The sequence below is a fragment of the Penicillium angulare genome, assembly GCF_028827245.1.
Source record: "Penicillium angulare strain IBT 27051 chromosome Unknown utg000003l_segment0_segment0, whole genome shotgun sequence".
In the NCBI taxonomy this organism is placed as follows: Eukaryota; Fungi; Ascomycota; class Eurotiomycetes; order Eurotiales; family Aspergillaceae; genus Penicillium; species Penicillium angulare.
In genome coordinates this window covers 3,167,766-3,186,210 of record NW_026623162.1, presented here as the reverse complement: position 1 = coordinate 3,186,210, position 18,445 = coordinate 3,167,766, and the positions used below count along the sequence as shown (strand labels likewise).

General features: G+C 46.4%; 8 protein-coding genes across 8 annotated transcripts; 3 read left to right on the top strand and 5 right to left on the bottom strand.

The window, feature by feature from the left end:
* Positions 1-1,123: 1,123 nt before the first annotated feature.
* Positions 1,124-1,372, top strand: N7478_003342 (uncharacterized protein; the record flags this gene model as incomplete). The annotated part of the gene is made up of 1 exon (XM_056919556.1): positions 1,124-1,372. The coding sequence occupies one exon, from the start codon at positions 1,124-1,126 to the stop codon at positions 1,370-1,372; it is 249 nt and encodes an 82-aa protein (XP_056782714.1).
* Positions 1,373-2,099: 727 nt separating this feature from the next.
* N7478_003341 (uncharacterized protein) lies at positions 2,100-2,518 on the top strand (the record flags this gene model as incomplete). Its single annotated transcript, XM_056919555.1, has 2 exons — positions 2,100-2,290; positions 2,380-2,518. The coding sequence occupies 2 exons, from the start codon at positions 2,100-2,102 to the stop codon at positions 2,516-2,518; spliced, it is 330 nt and encodes a 109-aa protein (XP_056782713.1).
* Positions 2,519-3,100: 582 nt separating this feature from the next.
* Positions 3,101-4,738, top strand: N7478_003340 (Gfo/Idh/MocA family protein; the record flags this gene model as incomplete). Its single annotated transcript, XM_056919554.1, has 1 exon — positions 3,101-4,738. The coding sequence occupies one exon, from the start codon at positions 3,101-3,103 to the stop codon at positions 4,736-4,738; it is 1,638 nt and encodes a 545-aa protein (XP_056782712.1).
* Positions 4,739-4,900: 162 nt separating this feature from the next.
* On the bottom strand, positions 4,901-5,142 carry N7478_003339 (uncharacterized protein; the record flags this gene model as incomplete). The annotated part of the gene is made up of 2 exons (XM_056919553.1): positions 4,901-5,095; positions 5,137-5,142. 2 exons carry the CDS (start codon positions 5,140-5,142, stop codon positions 4,901-4,903), a joined length of 201 nt encoding a protein of 66 aa, XP_056782711.1.
* A 3,114-nt stretch (positions 5,143-8,256) lies between these two features.
* pgmA (phosphoglucomutase PGM2) lies at positions 8,257-10,052 on the bottom strand (the record flags this gene model as incomplete). The annotated part of the gene is made up of 3 exons (XM_056919552.1): positions 8,257-9,572; positions 9,641-9,942; positions 10,000-10,052. The coding sequence occupies 3 exons, from the start codon at positions 10,050-10,052 to the stop codon at positions 8,257-8,259; spliced, it is 1,671 nt and encodes a 556-aa protein (XP_056782710.1).
* A 415-nt stretch (positions 10,053-10,467) lies between these two features.
* N7478_003337 (oligoribonuclease) lies at positions 10,468-11,136 on the bottom strand (the record flags this gene model as incomplete). Its single annotated transcript, XM_056919551.1, has 2 exons — positions 10,468-10,983; positions 11,089-11,136. 2 exons carry the CDS (start codon positions 11,134-11,136, stop codon positions 10,468-10,470), a joined length of 564 nt encoding a protein of 187 aa, XP_056782709.1.
* Positions 11,137-11,887: 751 nt separating this feature from the next.
* N7478_003336 (uncharacterized protein) lies at positions 11,888-13,763 on the bottom strand (the record flags this gene model as incomplete). Its single annotated transcript, XM_056919550.1, has 3 exons — positions 11,888-12,286; positions 12,343-12,665; positions 12,731-13,763. The coding sequence occupies 3 exons, from the start codon at positions 13,761-13,763 to the stop codon at positions 11,888-11,890; spliced, it is 1,755 nt and encodes a 584-aa protein (XP_056782708.1).
* Positions 13,764-15,514: 1,751 nt separating this feature from the next.
* On the bottom strand, positions 15,515-17,783 carry N7478_003335 (uncharacterized protein; the record flags this gene model as incomplete). The annotated part of the gene is made up of 2 exons (XM_056919549.1): positions 15,515-15,814; positions 15,873-17,783. The coding sequence occupies 2 exons, from the start codon at positions 17,781-17,783 to the stop codon at positions 15,515-15,517; spliced, it is 2,211 nt and encodes a 736-aa protein (XP_056782707.1).
* Between the last annotated feature and the right edge of the window lie 662 nt (positions 17,784-18,445).

Here is an 18,445-nt window from a genome sequence, read left to right as displayed (position 1 = left end):
AAAGCCTTGCATCTTTCCCAATTTTTTAAATAAAAGTTGTTCAATAATTTGTTTTATTTCCTATAATGGCATAAAATATTTCAGATCTTTCAAATATCCAAATACTATACTCCTCAGTGGTATCAACTGTCTTCTTCACACTATAAACATGCACGCTCATATTGTATTTTACTCATTTACCAGCAATACCACAATGTAAAAAATCCATACTGCTGGACTGCCAAGCTCTTTAACTACCCCGGCCTCGAAATTGACGACAAATCCCAATTTCTGCATAAGGGTTCCAGTGATCATGAGCCTGAGCTTTACAAAGTTATAGCCAATAATATCAACGACCACGCATCTGTATTTCATGGCTCGTAAGACCATATCCTACCCTGATCTCCTCAATTCCACCATGAGTCCATACAATATCTGATCATAGAGCTTTAGAAAACTTTACTCGGCTTGGAAGCCCAGCTCCGAACCAAACTACAACTACATTTTTGTGATTATTAAGAGACCATCTACTCCGGATTCACCCCTTTACACCCCCACTGGATCGAGCGTAACATGTATGTAGCCGTGACTGGTAATAAATATATGAGGAGTGGCTATGTGCTAGCTCTAGGCCACAGTTCTGTTTGGCATTTAACTAAGAGAAATTGTCTTGTCACTATCTTACCGACCAATGAATTCGAATTGGTATCGCTTTGCTCATTAGCGGTATGCTTTTTCTGGGCATTTATTAGGAAATAAAAGTACACCTGAAAGAACGGGTGAGTTCGATATGCGTTCCCTTCATCTTCTTACCCCACTAGTGTACCGAGGAGTATTGGCAAGTTATCTAATTCCGCCATCTACCGTGCACTCCTCTACCTCCTGTCACCAGAACCCTCTGGAAACCCCACTTCTCGACGTTCCATATTAGCGAGCGCATCGGCATTAATGTCTTGTTTCTTCTTATTTTGCACAGCACATGACACTTATCCAAGCCCAGGATAGCCCCAGATCGGGGCCAGATCGAACTATCATGTGACCATCACGGAACAGGGGTCAGCCTGTTTCTGTCGCGGAGTTATAACTTTCATCTATAACTTTAAGATCCCCTACATATCGTTGATTGCTCATTTATTCTCTCAAGATGCCGCCGTCCTACATCCTGGTCATTTACAGCAAATTGCACGATGCCAAGCAAAATACGTACCAATACAAGCTTGCCAACTATCCTGGTCTCGAGATCGACGATGCATCTCCATTATTACAGAAGACAAATGAGGTCCTTCAGCCAGATCACTACAGAGCGATAGGCAAGGACATCTCCAATCTTTTCACTGGCCAGTATGTATCAATTCCCCGTATTTCGTCAATTCATACTACACTTGTCGTGTGATCCCTAACGATTGTCTTTCTATCTGGCTCCAGTGCATTTAATCGGGCTTGGTTCTCTGGAAGCTATTTCGTGATTCTCAAGAAGCCAGATATTATCAATCACCCAGACCTTCCACCCTACCCCGCCAATCAGTGATCTTACACGGAGTGTCTAGTCTCTTGGAATAGTTTGGACGTACTTTAAGCGGGGATGTGGGGACTTAGCGGGGGCTTAGTGGGGAGGAGGCCTGGGCCCCAGGAGAAAAGCCATGTGGATTTTTCGAATGCCGAGAGCTTTAAATACCTTGAGACCTGTGTGAATTCTGGATTTTTGAATGAATGTATCTTTAATATGGAATAATTTATTGTATCACCAATTGAATTTTGAAGATACTGTCTATTTTGTATACAGTTACTAGAATCGAGATACCTAGACCATTTGACCCTGCAGTGCTGGAGCGCTGGACGTTTGATCTATTTCACTTATCCTTTGTTTAGAAAATCATAGGGATGATATGCCACACTCTTTATCAATATGACAACCCATATTATTTGGAACCTTGGAGATCGCCTGATTATCTCTGCATATTTAGATGACATAATTTCTTTGTACTTTTTTATATCCTTTTTTATATCCTACTCCATATCTTGAAAACCTTCATTTTCTTCACTTCTATCCTTACGCAAACAGTGTACACCCACGCCCATCTCAGTAGCATTTCCGCATGGAGACGCCTAATATTCCAAAAATGGCCAAGGTCGCTTCGTGTATCCTTCTCATTTATCAAGAAGAAAACGATATGTTGAAACTACAAAATTACCCTGGTCTTCCTCTTCATGTGGGCTCCAAACTCTTGCACCAAGGTGAAGATCTTCCATCACATCTTGCAAAGGCATTGCTTCATGAACTAAAGCGTCTTCCTCTCCATTTCCAGGGGTAGTATATCTCCCTGTCTCCCAGAATTTCATTTCCTCTATATCAGCGTACGCTAATGTCCCTTTTATTGGATCCAGTTCTTATTTTTCCAGCTGGATGAAGGGTAGCTCTGAGTATCATGTCATTCTTAGGAAACACGACTGTACTGATTATCTCAATTCCATGACTCGGCATGCTATTATTGAGCATGCCACGGACAATCAAATCATCAAAAGGGAGAAAGGGACCTAGTCCCGGATTTTATGAGGTTTCGTCACCTAGGCACGTTCGGAAATTAGGGTTCTGGTAACCTGGTAATTGAAAAAGACATGGAGGAGAGCTAGGTACTGAGATTGAAGTTCTTGAATGAGTGACTGGTATAAGTAGTCATGGGGAAAGGGAAGATGAAGGCTCGAGCACTTGCAAAATTGGATAGAAGGGCGGAGGATCCACTTATCGTCCTGGGGATTTGTGCTGCCAAGTTTCTACAAATCATGTTGATCTCAAGCGCTTAATATTTCTTTTCTACTCATAGTCCTCCTGGTATCCTCTCTACTATTTGATTTTCCCTTTATTAATGTTGCATTCTCTATGAACGTAGATAATGAAGCTTATAGTTAAGCCGGGGCCAATCAGCGCTCGTCTGATTTTGCTGATGTCCCATCTCCCCCGCACTGCAACACGCCCCGCGGTGCAACCTCAAACTCACCGATAGCAATATAAAATTGCACAGATAAGCCTAATCCATGGTTTTATTCTTTCATGATCAGTCCCTGCTAGCTTGTCTATAATTCTTGGATTATAAAGCCCAATCCTTGTCTTTACCACGCGAAAATGAAAGAAGCTCAAGTCCCTCTACCCGATATCCCTTCACAGCTGTCCAGCTCTTCGACAAAAAGAGTAAGCCGCTTCCTAGTAATTGGGGCTGGTTCCAGAGGAAACGCCTACGCACGTGCCGTCACCAGAACAACGCCAGGTAACGTCCACGCCGTCGCCGAGCCCCACCCCTTCAAGCGGCGCGAATTTGGCCGAAACTACATCTGGGGCGCAGAAGGAACACCAAGCAAAGGCCAAGAATTTACCGACTGGCGTGACTGGCTAGCCTGGGAGACCGAGCGACGTAAACAAGCTTCTCAAAGCGGTGATGACACAATCCCTCTAGGTGTGGACGGAGTTTTCATCTGCACACTGGACGAAACTCATGTTGGGGTTATCCAGGCCATTGCCCCATTGAATCTTCATATTCTCTGCGAGAAACCTCTCGCTCTTTCACTGAAAGACTGCTTGACTGTCTATCGTACCCTTCAACCACCCGAGGGTCCTACCAAAGCTCCCCGTGAACAAACAGCCATCTTCTCCATTGGCCATGTCCTCCGCTACAGCCCACATAATATCTTACTTCGCAAGCTACTACTTCAAGATCGCGTGATCGGCGATATAGTCTCACTCGAGCACACCGAGCCCGTAGGATGGTGGCATTTCTCCCATAGCTATGTGCGCGGTAACTGGCGTCGTGCCACAGCAGCAGGTGACGGCTCTTTGCTCACGAAATCATGTCATGATATTGATTTTATCCTATGGCTACTCTGTTCCCCTACTTGTCTAGAAGAAGCACAGAAGAAAAGATCTGCCCCGCATTTCCCACGGAGTATCTCATCAGCTGGAACCTTGACACAATTCCGACGTTCAAGGAAACCTGTTACAGCGGGCGACGCTACTACCTGTGTTTCTTGCCCTGCGGAGCGAGAGTGCAGCTATAGCGCGGTGCGAATATACAAGGACCGGCATCTTGGAAGGGGACATACTGGGTGGCCAGTTGATATTGTTTGCCCTGATATCGAAGATGTGTATTCGGCGCAGGGAGCCGATGCAGCTGAGAAGCATTTGATGTCTCGATTGAGTGAAGATTATCAGTTTGGAGTGCAGAGTGATGGAGATATTGCGGCACGCCCCTGGTATGGACGCTGTGTATATGAGGCAGATAATGACGTTATGGATGATCAGGTGGTCACTTTTGCGTGGGATGATCAGACGGGTTCACCACATCGTCTTGCGAAAACTGCTTCTTTTCATATGGTCGCGCCGACGGAGAAACAGTGTGAGCGAAGAGGAAGGGTTTATGGGACTACGGGAGAAATTGAGTATGACAGTTATACTATCTCGATTTATGATTTTGCGTCTGGAACAACTATTGTGCACGATGTGCCAAAGCCGCCGCCTGAGAGGGCCGAGTCGCATGGGGGCGGGGACTATGGACTTGCAGGAAAGTATGTTAGCGCTGTTCAGGCTGTTTTGAATGGGGAATTGGATATTCAAACTGCCCAGGCCAGGTTTGTTGGCTGTACGCTCGAAGAAGCAGTCCGTAGTCATGCAGTGGTCTTTGCAGCTGAGGAGGCCAGGAGAAGTGAGCGTGTTGTGCGCTGGGGAGATTGGTGGTCACAGAAGTTGAAGGACTCAGCTGGTGATCTCTGAGAGCGTGAAATGGTTTGGATACAATATTAATCATGATAACATTGGAAGCTTAATGAATGATGATACTGCAATTATTGCAGGGGAAAAAAAGCAGCGCAATTTGAGAAGAATAACAAAAGGGGCAATCCAAAAGCACGTACTAAGATGAAGACATGGTGATTGCTACGGAGACGCTTGCTCGTGTGCGTGACCCAGTGCCAGTGTACGCTTCACGCTGGTGTGTGTACTGGTCTGGTGCAGAGAATAGGAGTTCAAAAATGCGTACCCAGAATCATCCACAACGACTTCAAGAGACCCTCGCTCGGTCACCTTTTCAAGGTGTATATCCAAGGTCTCGTCGTCCCTCAGCCGAAAAGACTGTTAGTGTAATCGCTCTGGATATCTGAAATGGTGCTTACCGGCATTTTGGCGAATAGGAAGTGTTATGGTGGTAGAGGGGATATGCTGGTTGTGATAGGCGATTGGTCTTTCGTCTTGGTAATTGTAACTTTTAAGTGTATATGAATGTTCTTCGCAGTTGATCTGGAAAGAATTTCGCCTGAAGAAGGAAGAGAGAAGGAAGAAGAAAAAGTGAGTTTGAAGCTTTTATACTGATTTGGCTACTAATTTATCACTGCATTTTATCTACTACTAGTAGTACGGGCGTATATGTCCTCTAACAGTGCTTTCATCAAGATATACTACATACACATCAGCATCCACTTTACCATGAAAAGAGCCTAGCATCGAAAAGAAGGAATTGGAATCTAGGTAATTTAAGACAGCAATGCGGATATTCTAGGCCATTTAGCCCCTTTCATATCCTCATCGCCTTCTATCGTTCGTGATTATCTTGACTGTTAAGAGAGTCAACACAGACGCTAAGAACGGGTCTGAGGTTATGAATGCGCTTTTATAATTCGTACGTGAAATTTAAGATTCATACATTTCAACTATTGCAGGGCACATGAAGCCAAGAACGAAGATTATAATCAATAAATAACTACTTAGAAGCTGTTTTATTGCAAGTAATTCAAGGGAAGCTGAACGATTGAATACTATGGTATCGTTTAGGCCAATTGATGAACGCCATGGAATCATACTACCTACAAACATAGATTTTTGGAGCGATTCATGTGCCGAGTAACGCATAGGAGCCACATCTTTTTACCTCAATCAAGTAAATTGCTATCCAAATAATAGAGATAGATGGACAATTTAAACGTATAGATTGATTTTCTTCGTATTTGATGGACACATTTATCATCGCTAACAGTAGTGACAGGCTTAGCCATTGAACCTACTGCTGGGCCCATCAACTTTTGATCCTGTAAAGCAATACCCTTGTTAATACACGCAATCTATATGAGGAAAAGCTTATTTGAACAAAAGAAAGCCGTCGCTAACCTGAAACTCTCCTGAAATAGCAGCAATATGATCATTAGAAGTGACTCGCCTCGTCATTGTACTTTCAGGTCCCTCATGTTGACCGACCCAATCATAGTTGATAAGGTCATCGACATCCGTTATGAGTCCTAGGGCCCGGACCCCGTCTATATTCATTTTCATTTCGAAGCCCTTGAATTGTCGATCACGAAGACGAACAGTGGTTTGCTTCCCAGGGATTCTGTATCCAAAGGCTGTATTTGGAACATCAAATCCGTGAACTAAATCGAATCCCGTTATATATGTGAGCTCATCATCGACGAGGACGGAAATATGTATCTCCAAAATTGAGGCAGGATTCGCAATTGTATGGGATTTCAAACGAAACGCTGGTCGACCACATAAGCAATATACGGTATCGGAGATTTCCGATATAGGCTGAGATATAAGAAAGTCAACGTGCCGAGCATTATGTAGATAGTAAGGACAAGAGTTGGGGTGGGGGGGGGGGGGCTGCTTTTCCCATTGCAAACTGTTATCGAATTCTGCTGATTGCATTTTTCTATCTATTAGAGCTGTACTTGGCTCTTCGATCATCACATAATGATCACGTATGTTCTCATTAGTGAGCCATTGCTTTCTCCAATCCTGAAGCTTGAGAGGCCAAACAAACTTTGAGCGAGTGCACCGATATAGAAGTCTCCAATCTTGATAGTTCTCTTCGGTAAGGAAATTCAAATATCCTCGCTCTCCGTGGAGCAAAAACCTTGTTCTCCAGAATTGCTCGCATTCAAATAGAGGAGCCATGGCTTTTGACGAAAGCCTGAGATGAAAGAACTCAGCAGTAGAAAGCTTTGTCGCGACAGCGAAGCGAAGTTTCATTGAAAGTAAGGCAAAAGTGTCGGCATGAGAGGTTGTATTAAAATCGACACTCATTACCTCAAGGCCGCGGGGTATTTTTTCGGGCCTTTCGAGACTGAAGAAAGGGCCGGATGTCTCGAAAATTTAGCGTCTTGATTGCCGAAAACATCTCTGGCGGGCGATTACAATCTTGAATAGTCTGTTTAATAGGTAACACTCGATGGGTGACTTCTGAAGGAATCTTACCTGCTCTATACATGTATCTTGGCTTCGGTGTCTTCTGCAGCACCCCAATCAGTTTATCAAGACGGGGGAGGGTTATCAAAGTGCTGAATAAATCTTCGCCAGCAGAAGTCATTAGCAAAAGCGGTGGCGCCTACTAGATCTGAGCATTAAATTCGATATGGGTTATAACATTATGAATGATATCGGGAGCTTTACCAAGAACAGCTAAGGAATTCGATGCTGCTTCGAAGCCTTGAACTATCGTAGAGACCCAAATCAGCACTTAAGTTGTTTTATTTTACTAGAAAATATCAACACAGATAGTCACAACTTACTATCGCGCAGGCTTTCTGCTGGATCTCGCCATGCGCATAATGCACCACCGATCAACGTTCATTTTAGCGAGAGGCATTAGAGATCCTCACTGCAGAAATGAGAGGAATAAGAGATGCTTATTTTTGACTTGCTTTAAGACTTCGAAGGTTGGAAATAAATAGACCCATCAGTATTGCATCGTTGAACTATTAAGAATTACTCCTTCATTGATAAATTGTACTTCTATCTAAACTCTATTCTGTTCAATGTTATAGCCAGTTTTCATTCAACACAATACCTACATCCACATAAGTCCATTTTCCATGAATATAAATTGTTTAGGCTAAAGGGCCTTGGATTAGAACCTCTCGGCAAAATGTGTTGTATACCAAGTTATAACATCTCACTATATCAAGACAATATCATATTTGAACACTAAGTAGTAGATATATGTTAGATGGTAATCATAGATAAGGAGTGGTAGAAAAATAGGAAGAAGAAAAAGGAGAAGAGCCTGTATATGTGATTTTAAAGCCCTGGAATGCGCAGAGTATAATGCGTTTACTATTTGCCAACTGACAAAGTGCGGAACAAACTGAATATTACTCAAATCGATATTGTTATTTCTATCTCATACTTTGTTTCTGCAGTCATCCATCGTATCAACTTCGTATATCAAACTTTGAAGAATAAAAGCCGTGACCCCCATCCAGCGGGTGACACGATAATCTGCCCAAGTGACAATGAATCACTTAGGTCTTGACATCAGGCTCCTCGCGTCCGACATACTCCTTGAACTTGAGAAGCTTCAAAGCCAAAGCGATGTTCTCGCCCAAGTATTCCTGGGCACTCAGACCGAACTTGGAGTTATCGCTCTCATAACGCTCAATGTACAGACGGATAGTAGCACCGCTGCTGCCAGTACCAGACAGACGGACAACGATACGGCTGCCATCGTCGAACTTGACGTAAAGACCCTGGTTCTTGGAAACACTGCCATCAAGATCGGTGTAGGAGAAGTTACCAGCGTCGGTAACCTTGCGGCCCTCAATGGCAGCGCCAGCGCCAGCTGGGGTGTTCTGCGCAACGACATCGGCCAAAGTGGCGACGACCTTGTTGGCGCCGTCGCTGTCAACGTTCTCGTAGTCGAAACGAGTGAAGAATGTGCGGCCATATGTCTTCCAGAAGTCGTTCTGGATGGAAGCGATGCTGGGAGTCTCCTCGGGCTTCTCCTTGGATACACCAGCGATGATGTTCAACCAGGCAACGACAGCCCAGACACCATCCTTCTCACGGATGTGATTGCTACCAGTACCGAAACTCTCCTCGCCACAGATGGAAATCTTCTTGTTGTCAAACAGGTTGCAGAAGAACTTCCAGCCAGTGGGAACCTCATAGCTTTGGAGACCCTGGGCCTGGGCGACACGGTCAACGGCACCGGAGGTGGGCATGGAACGAGCAAGTCCGTAAACACCCTGTTTCTTGAACCAGGGGATCAGCTTGGCGTGGTGGGCAATGATGGCCAAGCTGTCACCGGGAGAGACGAAGGTGTTGGCGCCGTAGATCATGTTGCGGTCACCGTCACCGTCACTGGCGGCACCGAAGTGCACACCGTTCTTGTCAACGGCCTCAACAAGCTCGTGCGCATACACGAGGTTAGGGTCTGGGTGACCACCGCCGAAGTCTGGCTTAGGCTCGCAGTTCATGGTGCTGCTGGCTGGCAGGCCAAGCTCCTTGACGAAGATGTCTACGCCATAGGGACCGGTCACACCGTGCATACCATCGAAGAGCACCTTGAAGTCCTTGTGGGAGCTGAGGAAATCCTTGATCAGATCGAAGTCGAAGATCTCCTTCATCATGGTAACGTAGTCGGCGGTCGAGTGGACAACCTCAACCTCGAGGGGACCGTAGGTCTTGGAGCCAATGCTCGAGGTGTCGACATCAGGGATTTCGACATAGTTGTAGGAGGCGAGGGACTTGGAGGTTTCGTAGATTTTGTCGGTAACACTTTCCGGGGCAGGGGCACCATTGGCCAAGTTGTACTTGATACCAAAGTCGTTGTCCGGACCTAGCAATTGCATCGTGTTAGTAGCTTGTCCTAGGTAACAGCGCTGGGACAACGATTGTCTAACTTACCACCAGGGTTGTGACTGGCAGTCAGCAAGATACCACCAGTGGCCTTGCGAACGCGGATCAGGTTGCTAGCAGCAGGTGTGCTGAGAATACCATTTTGTCCTACCAAGAGCTTCTTGACACCGTAGGCGGCACTGATCTTGGCAATTTTGGAGATCACCTCAGGGTTGTAGTAACGGCCATCACCACCAATGACGAGGAAGGAGTCCTTGACACCCTCGGGGATTGAGAGCAGAATGCTGGTAATGAAGGATTCGGAGTAATGGGGCTGCTGGAAGACCTTGACCTTCTTGCGAAGACCAGAACTGAAACATTGTCAGGGAAGAGGAATGGGACACAGATTGGGGTAAGGAAGTACCTACGTTCCCGGCTTCTGGTCAGTGAAGGGTTGAATAGAAACAGTTTGGACTGACATGGTGAACTTAAGAGGGGTGGGTTGAAGGGGGAAAAGGAAGCGAAAGTTGAGCGACTAGAAAGAAGGAGGGGTTGGCGTCATGTGTTGATCATCCCACTTACGGTTCTAAGACATGGCGCATATTCAATTTTCGAGGTTTTCTTTTGCCACCAAAGGGTTCAATTGGTTTCAAATGTAGTATATTGATCTGAGATATTGTCTCTATGCTTCTCAAGCTACCCTTTGTCTCTACAACCCTCTGTGATTGCTTTTATCTCCCCTAAAACCCAAACACCGGAGCATTGAGCTCCCCACCAAGAATTAACCTTGGAATCCAAAATACTTAGTAAACACGAATACATCATTCTCTCGTCAAGTTTGAAATTGGTATCATAAAACATCGAAATGAAACACAAAAGAGTACAACGCTCCATAATTACTTAAATAATTTCTCCTTGTAGTACCGTATCTCTGCAATACTTTCCAAAATATCATCGCGGGCCAGATGTACCTCCTGCTTTGGCGGGGCAGACGCCAACAACTCCTCACTACCCCAGCGCCTCGCCGCCTCTTTAATAGTACTCACGTCCAGAATACGATAATGCAAATGTTCCATGATAGCAGCATATGGCCCCCGTACTAAGAACGCTTTATCAGCGTGTACACTATTCCCGGCCAGCAAAGCAGTGCGCGGGGTCGGGACGTAGCGTTGGATATAGGCAAGGAGGGATTCGGCTGCGGCGGTCGGGCTGGTGGTCGAGGCGCGGACGGCGGCCGTGAGGCCCGTGCGACCGTGCGTGTCAATACACCACGGGTTCATGGCGTCGAGGGTGGAGTCGGGGTGGTGGATGACGGTCTCGAAGCCGGCATCGTCAAGGATTTGGAGCTGGGCATCGGTGATGAAGCAACATATTTGGAGGATTTGGTCGTTTTCGGAGTCGAGACCGGTCATCTGCGCACAGTATAGTCATGAGTATTTGCTATTCGTAGTGTTGTGTTCCTGATCTTTTTCGTGGGCGCGACAAGTTGCTGTAGTCTCATGCAGAAGGGAACTTACTTCGCAGTCGATCCAGACCAAGGGGTCGGTTGAACGCGTCAGAGACATGATGGGAGTGGTGCGCGGGGTTGAGGAAGTGTGTATTCTCTAGCTAGCTTGTCAATGCTGGTTCCTCGTTGAGATGCGCGCCCGAGGGGGAAAAAAAAGGTGGATGGAGTTGGAATGACCTGGTGGAGAAAACAAGCGGGCCGAGTCCGAACGTTCTGTTTCTTGAGTATGGCGGATGAGACCGTGAGCGACGGGCGTGGAAAGCCCCTTGCGAACATCTTCTGGCAAGTTGAGTTTAGCGAAGTTGAGTATTGGGTTCTGCATAAATCATGATTTAGTGTCACGGACAAATTCCACAGCTTGAAATTGCGGATCTATTGTGCTTAGGTGCTCTACCGCCATGTCTGATTTTATACTTATGTGAGCTTAAGGTTGGAAAATAGGTACAGTACTCGGTTTACAACCAAGAATTGCAAGATTAGATAGATCATGCCGGTTTGATATTCTTTTTTTCAAATAATCCCCTGCATACTAACTTATAAACAAGTCACTCATAGGTGACGCAGCTAATGTATTTTCCCTTTCCGAATGCTTCCTGTGGTGTTGATTTGGACATAACGGCGTAAATGGTGAAGGAGAAAGAAAAGGAGAGGAGAAGAAAAGAAGGAGCATGCATAAAGGCCCAGTCGCTCCTTGAAAGGCTCATAGTGGTGCAATAATAAGGTTCCAGCAAAAAAAAGTCTATGAATCCAGGATCGCCCATCCCAGACTCCAGGAATAGGGCAAAGAGCCACCGGTCACAATTTCAAGATCATAGCTCCTCATCTTCTTGGAGTGGAGCTGCTGAATCCGCGGAGTTGATCTTATCACCAAACGATGTGGTGGCGGGCGTAGTCTCATTCGTACTTGTGCCCAGCACCTCATTGATACGTCCAGAGGACTCCGCAATACGGCGTCGGAGCGCATTTTCGTCAGCTGCGGATACGCTGGCCCGTTGCTTCTTCAAGGGACTGCCAATAAACCCGGCGGCTGCGGCTGAGTCTGCGAGAGGCTGAGAAGGCTCAGAGGGACCCGCTGTGGCATTGATGGTAGCTTTAGGTGGTGTCGTGGCACGCTCGGGCGCTGGGGGTGTTGTACCAGAAGCTGGACTATCGGCAGAGTTGTTCTCGCCGCCGCTATTGAACGGCTCAGCGGAGTGTTGGCGCTTCAACTGTTGGGTTGTTAGCAAATATAAGTATTAAAGTATAAAATAGTAACAGAACGTACCCGAATCTTACGTACACCTTCCTCCAGTTCTCCCTGACGTTTGATGTCGTCCGGAGAGAGGAATTGGTCATCGTCCTTTGTTTCTTCGTCGTCCGCTTTGCTCAGAATGGGATTATCGGTGTCATCGTCATCGCTGTCCATTTCATCATCGCCTTTCTTGCTCTTACGTGCGGTTTCTTGATCCCTAAAATTGAGGAATCCAACTGTCCCGCCGGGTTTGAGAGGGCCTAAGCTAGAGAAGTCTGCTTGTAAAGACTTTCGTTTTGCGGCGGGTGTTTCTGGTGCTTTGGAATCCCTAAAAATGCCCATTTTCTGCAATTGCCCTGTAAATGTTGCATATGATTAGCGATATTCAATTCTCCAGCCCATTCGGCTTGTAAAAACCTACGTTCACCACGATACATAAATGTAAAAGTTGCGTATGGCTTGTCAGTCGGGTCGATGCCGGTGACGGTTTGGGTACTGATAGATTTTGGATCCAGCGACTTAGGCTTTGCGAAGCTAGTTGTGTGATCCACATCGGCATCTCCATTTCCGCCCTCCTGGCCACCTTCCTCGTCATCATCGTGTGCATCAAATTGCGGAGAGTATTCACCCCGTTTGATCTCTCCGGACGCCAGTACGCGGAATAGTGCAACCTTGATCTGGCCAGCAGTCTCCGGGATTGGGTCATCATCATCAGAATCGGAGGACAGATCATCATCCGAGACATTCTCCAGCGGTGCCTTAGCATCACCACCGTAGCGCATGATGTTCTTTGGCTTCGAAGAGGCGCCTGCTTCCATATCCATACTCAGGCCCTCTTCTAGGCGCTTGGCGCGACGCTTCTCCATTTTTTGTCGGCGACGCTCAATCTTGGCGGCCGCATCTTTTCCTTCCAAATCCAGCCCATTGAGCCAGCGTTCCAGGCCGACCTCTCGGAACAGGAACTCGCGCTCGGCAATGCCGCCGCCTTCAGATCCAGGAATGCTAACCCAGCGTGAGTTCACCCAAGTCTCTTCTCCCCTCCGCAACAGTGTAGCCACCTCCTCCTTCTGCCTTCCATCAAAGTATATGTAGGCTGCAACGGTTTCGTTGGGTGAATTGGTCAAGGCCTGGTATGGCGCTACAGCGCCGGAGTATTGGCCGCGCTCTCCTGTGTTTCCCGGCAGGCCGCCAACGACTTTCGGTTTGGGTGATGGGCACTCGGAGGTTGGCTTAGGGGTGGAGTAAGGGACATCTTGACCGGGGTTCAAGAGGGTGATAGAGATAGCGAAGGTTGATTGTTCGGGCTTGCCATTCTTAGAATCCGGGACCTTCGGCGGGGGGACCGGAATGAAACAAGCTATACGAGACGCACGCGATTGTCGCTGGATAGAGTATTCTGAGATGGCGCCATCTGGAGTATGGATACTCACGGCCAGGCCTTTGAAACAGGGCATAGCGGCGCGTCAAGAGGGGTTGGAGGGGGAGATAGTTATTTTTTTGAGGGGATAAATTTGAGGCGGAGCTCAAAAACAAGGAGAGAATCTCCTCCAGGAATTCGAGAGAAGATAAGCCTGTCTCAGGGAGGAATTCAGGTAAAATTTGACAGCCCGAACGTAGGTTAGAAGACCACAATCAGCTGTTGTGACTTTTTTCCTTCTGGTTCGTTTTTTGACGGTGTTTTTTAGTCCGGCGAGGAGTGAGGAAGCTTTAGAAGAGGCGGTCAAGATAGTATGTTTTAGACTGGCTAAGGAGTACCCAGTAGCCCACTGGGTCGGAACCCCACTGCTGCTACTGATATATGGAGGCTGGGAAGTGAAGTGAGGCTTCTGTGGGTCCGTAGGAGGGCTGACGAGAAGGGAGGGTCCGTAGAGACGAGTTGGTTTGCCTCTCAGAGATTCAACGTAGAGGTCAAGAAGACGACAAGACCATCGAAACACCCATATGGAGCCGAACAGAGCTAAGTTGCGCAATGGAATGCTTTTGGGCAGGAGGGAGTGAGGGGCGGGAGTGGACCAAAACATCTCGAACCCCCACGTGATACACCTTATTAGTCGTCAGGAGCGTGACCTAGTCAAACCCTATGATATGTCCAGCTGCTTCGTTTTTTATCTATCATTTCTACATGATCTGCTGGCTTTAACTTTTTCATGTCTCCCGCCTGATTTTATCTATCATTTCTGTCAGTTGCTGAGTTCTGGCATCTGCCCCTTGATCATTTCACCTATGTCCCACATCAGCTGATCTCTACCATGGATCAATTCAATGTTATGATGCCAGGACCCGCTCAGTCACCGCGGAAACAGAAATCAATAGATCAAAAAGCTGCCCGGGCAATTTAGAAATCACTATCGAGAGGACTGTTTAAAATGTTCAGTTTTAACTATAATCCCCCTATGGCCTCACTTTGCCTCGGAACATAATTACCAGATGCCTTGGATCTACGCTGGATTTCTGTGTGAGCAACTTGAAGTTGAATATCTGGTGAGTTAGACCTATTTTTATGCTGTGAGCTAGTAGCATAGGTATGAGTGTGATATAGAGGGGAAAAATCAATACATAGCACCTGCACAGTGATAAATGTTTTACGCATGCAGTTCTTTGCATTAATACGAAATTTTATTCCACCACCACGCGTATCTTCACTGAGTGGTGGGTACTGATCTAATGACTTGCCGATATATGCAAACAGGAAAATGTATAAAAATGAAAAGAAGACAGAATAATGAATGCAAGAAAGAGCGTGGTAGTACTCGGTGGCTTGAAGGGTGCTAGGAAAACGATGAGCACATTTGAATCTTCAAGTTAAAGTTAATCTAGATACTATCGATGAAGACGCGCAAAATAAATTTCGGCACCGATCGCCCTACACGTTGAATGACCCGGACAAAATTTGGGGCATGGTCAATCTTGCTTGGGCTTGGAAATACCCTGGAAAATTCACCGAGACTACCAATCTGCTGAGAAGTTGTGTGCTACATAAGTTTTACTATTGTATTGAGATACATAGCACTGCGCAGAAAAACAAACAAACATGGAGACGGGCAGGAAGAAAGAAAGAAAAAACTGTGATATCCATCAGTCAATCAGTGGATCAGTCAATATTCTCTCTTTCATAATGACTATTAAAGGATTTTTCATCTGCATTATGGGATGACCTTCCGTTTCCATATGGAGATGTGGCTCTGGATACTATACTAAATTTTTGTTAGCTAAGAGCGTCTGAGCCGAATGCTTGAAACTGACCAAATACCACAGGGGTGGTTAAGGACGATCTATCAGTCTTCAGAATATTAAGAGTTTGCAACCCAGCCTCTAGTTTCTCAAGCTGACTAGTAAAGCGATCTCTGTCGCTCCGAACGTATGGTGGCTCTCCCGCTAGCGCTCTGATCTTATTACTCTCCATGTTGCTGACATCAAGACTTGTAAAAGTAGATTCGAGGGGAAGTAGCAAGCAGTTCTCGATTGCTAAAATTGCGATATTGTCGACAAATGTTGTCAGGGCGGTCTGCGGGTTTTGATTAGTGTTGACGTTGTGATGAGTCGTATTCAATTTTGCTCCTTACCTCATAGTATGCCTGAGCCTGGTCAATGATATCCACAGCTGCGAAATCATCACTCATGCTTCGCATCTTGTGTGTAGCGTTCTCTAAATCCTTCGAGGTGAAAGACTTCCCAAATCCTCCTCCAACAACACCAAGCTCCCCTTTGAGCACGAAAAGTTGGCGTGCATTCCGTAGCCCCTGCACCCGAGTGATGAAATTTCTTCCTACTGGTAATGGGTGCCCGTGCTTGGAGTGCCGGGTCAACTCTTCGAGTTTTCCAAATATGGACAGCCTCAGCTTCTCCAATCCTGGCGCGATAACATCATTGAATATAGGCTCAAATGTATGTTTATCTGTGAGATAATTGAGAGCAGAATAAACAAACTTGGCTACTGCATCATAAACTGTGTCAATGTGCAATTTGGCGATTTTCTCCCATGGCGTTGACTGTTGGCGGAATAACTGACCCACCAACAGCTGGTTTGAATTCCCTGGAAGCTCTCTGCCTCTGTTTACTCGTGCTTTCCTTCTCATTTCCTCGAGTAGTACTCTGTAGTCAACATCGTCTGGTACCCAGCAGTCCTTGTAGGGATCGAACCTCGGGTTGTTCGGGTCACTCATGAATAGGCGTTGCTCCGATTCTGGGAAAAGAATATTTCGTTCATTGCCACGGACAGTGATAGCATCGACAAAATACTCGTTAAGCTCCCGCACCATTGCACGTAGCCGACAATGATTGTCAGGATATGGCGTGTCGTCATCCAAGCTCTTGAAGAAGCTATGTTCGTACGTTCCATTAAGGCCCTGGTTGATGATAAGCGTAAAGTTGTTGCTTATGTCAACGAGGAAGGATCTTTGCTCCTGCAGTGTTGATCTTGGGGCACCGAGCTTTGCCAAGTTGTGTTTGTGACTGGTGATCTTGCCCTGTATATCTTTGACTAGCCCCGGCAAGTTGCGACGAACATGCTTGAAAAGAATGTCACTCAAACGAAGCCTGAGGCTTTCGATTCCCACATTCTCCCGAGAAAGATTAGTCCACTTTCCGGTTTCAAAAAAGGCTTTTTCTTTTTTGTCGCGCTCGTCGTCGGCCATATTGCGTTCTTCATATCCCCGGTTTCGCAATACATGCCAGCCCAACTGCAGTGGGACTTTCTCGTTTCCAAGACACTGAAGGTATTCTTCTTCCTCATCAGATCCCGAAGAAAGTTTGTCTGGGGAGGTGACAATGGCTAAGACTCTCTCCCTCTCCGGATCGAAGATTTCCGCAGTATCGAGAACATCTTGCAGGTGATAGTTGAACCTAGCACTCAGAACAGCTAAGATGATACTGCGGGGATTGGCCATGTATTTCTCCGTGATGTTTCGAACGAACTCAATCCCTTCGGCATTTTGATCTTTACTTTTGGCATGATACATGCCAGGAAGATCAACTAGAGTGAGCTCAGGCTTTTCAGGCCCTGAGATCTCGACTCTAAGAACATCGTCGCTGAACCCCGTTGGCGAAGTGTCGGTGTTATCGATGCCCATCCACTCTTGAGCCTTCTCGACCAACTTCTGGAACGCAGCAGCATCGTTACTGTCTGACAAAGTCTCGGAAAATGCTCGAAGCCTTTCTATTTCCTCGTCATCCGTTCGAGAATCACCTGGATCGATCGAGACCTTTAGCTTGGGCTCTGGACTTCTACGAAGAACCACCTCCGTTGCAAATCTTGTGCAGGTATTGGTCTTCGTTGGAAAGCGAACTCGGGAGATGGCCTCCAATACAGAGCTCTTTCCGCTGGATTGATCGCCGCAGACGATCAGTTGGGGAAGCTCAATGATACCACCGACTCCAATCGTTCGCAACTCATCAATCTTATCGAAGAGGATCTTTGCCTGTTGCGACTGCAAATCTTTCAAAGCTTTGTCTCCAGAGGAAGTAGAGCTTGGCATGATAAACGTTGTGCTGCTAAGGTTTGTAGTCAACTTTGAGTAGTTTAAAAAAGAAAAGTGGAAATGAATAAGAAAGAAGGGGAAAGGAACCGGGGCGAGGATGAGAAGCGTCCCCTAACAGCTGAGGGCATTAGACACCAGGAGTACAATCCTTTGGCCCCGTGCATCAAGATCCCTGTAGATGCATTAGTTCCATATCGTGGTGCTTCCCCTCTCTGTGATGCTATTTTAGTGCTCAGCCATTCACTTAGGACCGTCTTAGAGCCATACTGCTCGAAAGCGTAGAATTAAGATATCCTTGAAAACCTTACCAAGAGGAGTTAAAAACCGGTATAGTCGGCTTGAAATATTAACATTAAATAAAGCATCCGATCGTCGCACGTAGGAGGGCTGTTATGCTGCTTATCTCATTTGGTACTTTTGTACACTGGCTCTAGCATCGGCGAAGAAGTGATGAACTGCATATGCCAAGACACCGGACGTTTCATGTATGGGTGAACAAGCTGCTGACGCCATCTTATCAAGATTACTAGGAGCGATGAATGGAGGGGACTTATTATCCGGGCGCTTAGCGATCGGGTCTTCGTCTTTGTGGCTTTAAGTGAGGCAAAAATAGGAGTTACAATGCAGGCGCCGCCATCGCTTCAAAAATTTAATTCATC